We start from the raw sequence: 9,667 nt of genomic DNA, 5'->3' as shown, positions 1-9,667 counted from the left end.
AGCACCAGCTTTGATAAATAACAGACAGCACGAGCTCGGCACGTGACCAATGATAATTATAGTATCCTGCGCAGACGACATATGTTTAAGCCTGCTGTTATGTTTGTTATTGCTAATACATGTTGTTTTGTTTTGCTATACAGACACACACGTGTTCTTATTCTATACAGGTCAGTGTTGGATAGTTTTTAACTTGTGAGTACAGATTTTGTTGTTTTCTTTACAGTTTCTTCTTCTATAACTGAATATTATAAATAAAAAATCGTTATAGATTGTAAGAAAAGTGACTTTTAATAAACCAAAAAATCCTCATATTCGCAGAATGGTTTATAACACATATTATTATAATACAATTTATGTGCGTTGATAGTAATTTACATTTTCACTATGCTTAAAGTAAATATTAGAAACAAACAAAATTGTTCAGTTCAGTGCCAACAGGAAAAGGATTATTTAATGTTTTATATTTATCAATAAGACATTAAACATTTTATGTAATCAAGGCTTTTGGAAAATGAAAAATGTAAAATACCAGAATAATGAAGAATAAACATAAAATATGGTAAGTTACGTGTAGGTCTTATAATAAGGACTATAGTCACATCTTAAAAGGTGTACTATTTTCAGCATTTGTGTTGCAAAAACGTCGCAAATCAAACTATGAATACAGGATTTTTTGTTACAACTTCTTCAATAGTCTTTTTAGTGGGAAAAAATGTGAATGCATATAAAGATCAAAAAGTTTGCGCCACATCAATGTATCCGCTAGCACACATTTACATATACGTATCGTACGTTTTTATGACTACATGTAATTAATTCTATGCTATATTTCTTTTTTATTCAGTGCATGTCTTTTGTCTTTATGCCAATGTTTGTAAGGATTTGTTTGACATTTATCAACGTGTTTGTAGATAACATTATTAATGGATCACATTTTTATATGTTTACATGCCACTCACAGGAACTTTGACTCAGTGCTAGACTATCTACATTCAAATAATAAGAAAGTCAATAGTTCCAGGCGATATTCTCGTATATGAATGGAATCCTCAACATCTATAGTTATAAGGTGGGTGGCCACGTGACATTTACATGTTTACGGTACATTGGATCACCGCTCATGGTTAACTGCGAGGTAGCTCCTAATTTTTCGTTATACTTTCAATATTTGAATAATAAACAGAATAACGTGTTCAGGCAAACATCTGTCAGTTCAAATGATACATTGTAACATACTTTTCCAATGTTGCTCTTGGACATTTCTTGATATGCTTGCAATGTACGTTACAGCATATTTTCAACCATAGAGCATTTACAGCAAGCATTGTGATAAAAGTTAAAAAGAAAAAAATATCAGTTTCAGTTTTTATTAAACTAAGGCATGTAATATGCCACTGGTTATAACAACAAACAAACAGAAAAATAACAGTCAAATCACTAATATCACAATAAAAGAATACAATTATGACTAGCTAAATAAACAAAAAGGAGATCATATTGCTCATTTCAAGTCTTGAATTCATACAGCAAAACATATTTTAAAGTCATGGGCGCGGCCATTAGCGGTGACCCAATTTTACCACAAACAAATATCACGCCATCATCCGACGAGAATATATAAAAACGGGATGAAAAATACTTTACTTTGATGCTTTTAACTGACGGATTTGTGCCATATCGTATTTCGCTCTGTTAGAGCCACGGAAACACGAACATACGACAAAGTCAACATGTGTCGTATTTTCGCTGCGCGGGGCGCAAAGGCGAAAAACGATTGCCTTTGCGCACCGGGGAGCGAAAGTACGAAAAATTGAGCACTTTGTCCTATTTTCGTGTTTCACCTGGCGCTCCGCGGCGTTTAGTAACAACAAGGTACAGATCAGCCCCCATAAGTTCCAAATAGTTTGCGCTGAGAATTAAGTGGTGCTCATGCTCTTGCCATTCTGTTTAACTATACTGCTAAGCCAGTTGGCTGTTTTTGCTTTACTTAATACACGCATTTTCATGCATCATTGGATGGCTTTTTTGACGTTCTCTTGTTGTGAAATCATTTTTTTCCAGTAGGTGTTAGGTCTGCATAGTATCTTATATCGAAAATATGTTAGCCTCAGCTGCCTGTCAATCAATCTGGCACCGGCTTAAGTAGAATTCAGCATTTAAACATGAGATGGTAACATTCTAAATTCGAGTACATGTTTTCAAAAAGTCAATACTTTCCTACATATGGAAATAAGAAGTACGAAACATTTATCCTGGCTATAACACAATGCATTGAAAAATGAAAAAGTTTAAACAAATCCACATTTTTATTTCCGTTCTATCTATTAATAATCACATTACATATTAACAGGACCTAGAAAATCCAGAAGATATGACATTTTTTCGTTTATTACGTACAGCGTCAATAAAAACGCAGCCGTAAAAATGCAAATATAATGAGTAAATACAACTTAAAAGTGGGTGAAATTATCTTACCTGAATATTTCTATTCAAGTTCAATACATTAACATTAAATTTATATTCAAATAGATCTGCTTAATACGAAACTTATACCAATAACATCATGTCTGATGTATGTGAAGCTTATTTAAAGAGAATAACGTTGTATTTTGTCGCTGTGTATACATGTATTGTGAAAAATGGCCGTTTTCATTGAAAAGCCTTCTGTTACAAGTTCAAACTGCTATAAAACTATGAAAAATGCATCAATACTGATGAAACTTGGCATGTTAACTAACCATAACCTCTGTAACAACATGCTCAATAAAAAAAATCCTGTTACCACGACAACGGTGGGCGTCTCAAAATTGCGAAAAATCACTTCTTTGCATTGTTTTTTCCATCAAAACTGATTTCAAAGTGCTGCAACTCCTCGTTGCAATGAGATAGAATAAAAGGCATTTCAGCGTAGGTTTCACGTCGCCATAAGATCGACCTGAGGCGACTTTTAGCCTGTCACATGACCAAAATTTTCTTGGCGATGAGGGGGACTACCGCCAAATTCAAACCCCCCAAACAGAAGGGGTCACATCCCCCTTCTGGCAACCCCCTGGTGTATCATTTTGCGCCGAAAAACAAGTAACTTTTTTAACAATATTTCTTAAACGAAAAACAGTTTCTGGGGCCTAAATAGAGCATTTTTCACTGTTTGAGGCCTCAAAATGGGAGGAGGAAAAAGTCGTCAAAACACACATAAGGGAAACGGTAAACAAAAAATTATGAAAACCATTGGAATTACCCAAAATCTAGATTTTCCATGTTAACACGTGGCCTTACACCTAATTTTGGTGAAAAATTGTTGTTTTGTGGCATTTTTTGTTTTTTAATTAATAAACACACATTTATATTACAAACTGCAACAAAAAGTCTTTGTCATATCAAAATTGAAAACGATATCTCTTAAACATTTAACGTGCTTTCACATACATGTATACAGGAGAGTGTGACTGCAAGATGTCCAGCAGACGACTGACAGCGTTCCTTATTTTGGCGGTAATTACTTCGCTTGCAGGTGCCCTTACAGGACCGAACATCCCAGTTGGTGAGAAAGGTAACAAGCTTAAAAAATCAAGATGATTTATGCGGCAAATAATTGTATATATAACCTTTTTTCAAGAAAGACTATATGACTTGTATAATCGAACGTAATAAAAATGAAAATGAATAGATTATGAATAGCACGTGGTCACATGCGCGGACGAACACAGTTAATATCGTCACCCCTAGGAGCTTGTAGATTGGTAACCTTTTGCAAATTTTACGGGAAAATAGTTTTGTACTTCAATAATCATAAGCGCACCGTACAATCCGCATCGCCAGCGTTCTATTGGTACATAACATGATGCCATGTGTTTTGTTTATTTTGGGAACAAGTGTTTTTGTATATTTTGGGAACATTCAAACACAAATTTTGAAGCGATGAATGTATAAACACGCTTGAAATAGATTGAATATGGCGAACATGCACATTTTTGATTGAATATGGCGAATGTGCATACTTTTGATAGAATATGGCGAACGTGCACACTTTTGATAGAATATAGCGAACGTGTACACTTTTGATAGAATATGGCGAACATGCACACTTTTGATTGAATATGGCGAACGTGCACACCTTTGATAGAATATGGCGAACGTGTACACTTTTGATAGAATACGGCGGACATGCACACTTTGATTGAATATGGCGAACATGCACACTTTTGATTGAACATTGCGAACGTGCACGCTTTTGATAGAATATGGCTAAAGTGCACACCTTTGATAGAAAAAACAATAACAACAAGAGTCAATTATAGTGTTAAACGGTGAATGGCACAAATTCGAACGGATAAGTCCGTACATTTGCCATAATCAAGCAAAAGTGTGCACGTTCGCTTCTATTCATAGTTTGTTCTTTTATTTAAAAATTCTCATGTTACATATACATATTTTCAAATGATGGAAAAATAGTGAGTAAATGTGCAAATAAGCATGAATTGAACTTCAGCATTGATTTCCACAATTTAACGAGTTCCTTTTACAATGTACTTTCCTTCTCGGAATTTATTTAGAATGTGCTCAAAAACAACAAAATATTTAACAAATAAATACCGCGGTTCGCTCATAATTACTGAAATACAACAAAAAATCACGACAAGTTTCTTCCGCTGTCAGGGGTGAAGGTCACTGTGTTTGTCTGCATTTGTGATCACGTGATATTTCTTGTTGACCCCCCTTCTTTGAATAATAAAAAAAGAATTACTAAGGAATAAACAGAAATAAAAACAAATGATAAGTTTTTAAATTCGATATAACTGTATACCATTGGCACAGTAATTCATTTTATGACGTATGTTTTTTAAATAAATATTCTAACGTCACATTTATAAAGACGTCATATCCACTGAAAAGTTTGAAAGTTTTTAGCCAGAAATTATAAGTACACTTTTTAAAACGAACATTATCTCTCTATTGTGTCCCGATGTACAAAGCATTGGTCTGAGTAAAAATAAAAGAGTGTCACATCACTTAAGTTATCGTCTGCATCTATTAAAATGTTACAGATCCTAGCTTTTGGAATAATCTGGCAAAAGAAGTAATACAGAAACGTAAAAAGCAAATAGAAAACCACAAGGTAGCCAAAAATTTGATTTTGTTCATCGGGGACGGAATGGGACCAACAACTGTGACGGCAGCTAGAATTTTGCGAGGTCAACTCAACAACCGACCTGGCGAGGAAAGCGTTCTGGCTTTTGAAGAATTCCCGAACGTTGCGTTGTCTAAGGTAATTTTGGTTACACTTCCTCTTCGGAAGCAATGGAAAAAGCAAAATCGCATGAAAAATTGTAAACTCGGTTATTAGATTCAGTTTGACAGATAACGGAAAAGTGCAACATCCCTCACGCCCCCTAGCACCGGCTTTAGCGGTATGAAAAATGCCGACAAGTTTCGGTAAATGCGCCATCGTCTGCTGGCCAGAACGTTTGGCACTATTTTTTTTATATATAAATGTATTTATGTATAGATTAATGTTTATAAGTACGTATTTACAAAATTAAATTCGTCAGGCGCGGCGCATTGGTCAAGAACGGCGCAGATTTAATGCTTACAAATAAACACTAAGCAATTTAATGTATGATTTTTTTATTAAAACTGTCCGTTTACTGGACCGATAAATTTAGTCATGCAAGTTAGCATAGTAAATGTGCTATAGTGATTCATATGAAATACTGCAATTCTATCGGGCAAAAAATCATTTCAAGCACTATTAAATCTAGTTAAGATAAAATAATCCTATCGTATTACAGTTCGTATAATTCCGACAACAGTCGTTATTTTCCGTATTACCGTGAAGGTTTTCACTTTGACACTTATCACGGAAAGTAACGATGTATGCCGATTGTTTACGAATGGCTTTCATACTTTATTGATACTTTACCTTAATAATGATACATACAGGAATGGCTCACTTTTATCAAGTGTTTTGTTTCTTTAAGTTAATCGCACACATAGCTTTGTCAAATTTTTTCAAACACAAAGGTTTAGGAAACATTAATAATAAAAATGTTTCGTGCAGTTTTCCTAAAGGTTGATATTCTTCTTTACTGAATTTAACAAGATACATGTATTAAATTACAGATATGTCAAATGTTAGTTCTATTCAACTTACAAGATTCATTTTTTAATACATTTTCAAAATGCATTTATTTACATTCCTTAACTCCCAAAATGAAGATACCCTACTTTTACCCATTTAAGGTATGACCCACATAATGCATTACCTCTACTTTGAAGAGTACTCAAATAGGCTAGAACTACTGTCAACTGCATTGAAACTGAGGGGCGCGGGTTCAAGCCCCGGAAGAGGCAACTTTTTTTTTCTTTTCTTTTTTTTTTTTTGAACATTATTTGTGTCTCTCAGACCACTCTTGATAAGAAAAAAGTGTTTTATCTCAATTATAAAATTATTATTGGTATTTATTGGCTAAATTGTGTCAAATTTATTATCAAAAATGGTACCTTGTAATTTTAAAGTCTAATAAAATAAAAACTAGACGGTAAAAGTATTTTATATTTGACAAGCGCAACCAATATACCTTTAGGAAAATTTATGCAAACTTTGAAAACAGCCCCTGATTTGAGTAAATTTTAGGGATATTTTGAATAAGGCCCTCCAAGTAGAAAAATGAACTAACAACTTCTTAAAATGGGTGGGGTAGGGTAACATTTATATACATATTTCAAACATTTTGAGTAGAAACAATAATTTTGCTGGGTCATTTGTTAGCTGAATGCTATTATTTGTTTCTTAAAAAAATTCTATAGGAAAACATTAGTTCATAATGATTATATAATAGAATAATTAGAGTTTCCAATTTCTGAAAAAGAACCTTTCTAATAGCCAAGTTTTTCTTTAGAAAAATCTCCTTAACTCGTAAACCATACGGTAAACTTTGTTTAAGTTTTGCATTCTTGTGTCTTTTAAGGCATATAACTGACCTATGTTGTCAATTTTATAGTTCCTTATAGTGCCTATTATGGGGCTCATACCTTAACCGGTCTATAAGCTTCTTTCTAAATTTGATCAGATCTGCTCTTAAAAACGCTTTCTTTGTCGTATACATAATTCTATTCAAATTTTAAATGTGTTAGGTGGCGATATTCATTAAGAAAATGCATAAAATGCATACGTTATGTATCGGTATATTGCATACTTCACTGAAAACAGCATATCAAAATAAGTATCCATTCAATTTTGAACTTCAGAATTATGTTTATTTCTTTATGAATTCAGTAAAAAATTTACATTTAAGAGAAAAAAATGATATGTAGACTAGTATATGGTGGCTGATTTGTGCCATTCGTGTTTTCATCCCGCGACCCCGCCAAGCGACAATAAACAAGTTAAAATGGCGGGATGCGGAGCGAAAACACGTTAATTAGCGGCGGCGCGGGGAAAATTTTGATGAATTAATTTCGCCCCGCAAGGGCGCTGAGCGAGATTTAAGGAATAAAACAGCGGGGACGCGGAGCTAAAACACGCTAATTAGCGGGAGCGCGGGGCGAAGTTAAATAAATAATACTTCGCCTCCCATCCCCCGCTAATTAGCGTGTTTTTGTTCCTCGACCCCGAAAAGTCGAGATTGAACAAATACAAATGACGGGGGGCACGGAGCGAAAACACGCTGATAAGCGAGGGCTCGAGGCGAAGTTTAATAAATAACACGTCGCCCCGCAGGGGCGCTGAGCGAGAATTAAAAAATAAAACGGCGGGGTTGCGGAGCGAAAACACGCTAATTAGCGGGAGCGCCCCGCCTTGTTATTTCTTAAATCTCTCTCATCGCCCTTGCGGGGCGAAGTTTAATTTATTAAATTTCGCCCCGCGCCCCCGCTAACAAGCGTGTTTTCGCTCCGCGACCCCGCCATTTTATCTTGTCAATTCTCGACTTTTCGCTTGACAGGGTTTCGGGGCGAAAACACGAATGGCACAAATCAGCCACCATACTAGTAGGCCATGTGTCTATTACTTTAAGCACTCGGATCTTTTTTTATTTGTTTTCATTTATGAGTTTATGTATTTTTTTCAGAAGCAAAATGTACTTGTTGCCTTTTTATATTTCACTTAGGACACTTTACTTTTTTATGTATCTAGGCAGTAAGCCTATTTACGATTTTTTGCTGACTAAGGGTTTACAAAATGACAGGTATAATTTTTATCATGATATAAAATAAACAAACATGTCAAAATTTTATACCTGTTAGCGATCTTTGCTAATACTAGCAACACATGTTTTAAGCCCATATTTACGAAAGACCGGTAGGGACATTTCAACTTCATGAATTCCCGATTTCAGCTTCATGAATTCTCGATTTCAACTTCAAGAATTCACGATTTCAACTTCATGAATTCACGATTTCAACTTCACGAATTCACGATTTCAACTTCACGAATTCACGATTTCAACTTCATGAAGTTGAAATCGTGAATTCGTGAAGTTGAAATCGTGAATTCGTGAAGTTGAAATCGTGAATTCACGAAGTTGAATTCGTGAAGTTGAAATCGTGAATTCATGAAGTTGAAATCGTGAATTCGTGAAGTTGAAATCGTGAATTCGTGAAGTTGAAATCGTGAATTCACGAAGTTGAATTCGTGAAGTTGAAATCGTGAATTCATGAAGTTGAAATCGTGAATTCGTGAAGTTGAAATCGTGAATTCGTGAAGTTGAAATCGTGAATTCGTGAAGTTGAAATCGTGAATTCGTGAAGTTGAAATCGTGAATTCACGAAGTTGAATTCGTGAAGTTGAAATCGTGAATTCATGAAGTTGAAATCGTGAATTCGTGAAGTTGAAATCGTGAATTCATGAAGTTGAAGTCGTGAATTCGTGAAGCTGAATCGTGAATTCTTGAATTCCGTATTTTGAAAACGGGAATTCTTGAAGTTGAAATCGAGAATTCATGAAGATGAAATCGGGAATTCATGAAGTTGAAATGGTCCTACCGGTCTTTCGTACATATTTCTTTTTTATTACAACGTAACTATACCGGTTTAGAAGACGTTTTAATGATAAAATTTCAAAAACTTTTGAATCGTAATAAGTTTCTTTATTTAAGTATACACTCTGTTACAGTCAACTTGACAAGAGATATTTTTCTTGCAAAGTGTAATTTTCAATTTTCATGACAATTTTATGAATAGATTTGCTTGGTACGTGATTTTGTTTTAGTCGAGTTTATTTAAGACGAACCCTTTTTGGACGAATTAACAAACTTGTCATTTCCATTCTTGTTATTGCTACGGAATGGTTCTATTTTTCCCATTTAGTACCATTATACGCTTATTCCTCATATTATTTTTTCATAATATAGATGTTTTGTTATTTATTTAGACATATAATGTGGACAGACAAACGGCTGACTCGGCAGGGACCGCCACAGCTATGATGAGCGGGGTTAAAACCAATTATTATTTGGTTGGGCTCGACGCTCGAGCTACATCCGGGGATTGTTTAAGCGCTGAAGGAAAAGAAGTTGAAACGTTATTAGACTGGGCACACGCTGCTGGTATGGTTAGCGAATAATTCGTTAGTTTTATGGCATCCATACACATGTAGAGTAGTTACATAAAAACGTCATTTATAAGATTCTATGCAATTCTGTTTGTATACATGATTCGTTCCACA

At 34.7% G+C, this 9,667-nt stretch overlaps 1 protein-coding gene across 1 annotated transcript; it reads left to right on the top strand.

Moving 5' to 3' along the window:
• Nucleotides 1-64: 64 nt before the first annotated feature.
• Nucleotides 65-9,540, top strand: LOC132721504 (alkaline phosphatase, tissue-nonspecific isozyme-like; the record flags this gene model as incomplete). Its single annotated transcript, XM_060705822.1, is given in 4 exon segments — nucleotides 65-170; nucleotides 3,440-3,553; nucleotides 5,049-5,269; nucleotides 9,374-9,540. Coding segments are annotated over 3 exon segments (485 nt in total), but the record flags the coding sequence as incomplete, so codon positions are not given.
• Between the last annotated feature and the right edge of the window lie 127 nt (nucleotides 9,541-9,667).

The sequence above is a fragment of the Ruditapes philippinarum genome, unplaced genomic scaffold (genome assembly GCF_026571515.1).
Source record: "Ruditapes philippinarum isolate M1 unplaced genomic scaffold, ASM2657151v2 ctg5124_1_1_1_1, whole genome shotgun sequence".
In the NCBI taxonomy this organism is placed as follows: domain Eukaryota; kingdom Metazoa; phylum Mollusca; class Bivalvia; order Venerida; family Veneridae; genus Ruditapes; species Ruditapes philippinarum.
This window is presented reverse-complemented; position numbering and strand designations above follow the sequence as displayed.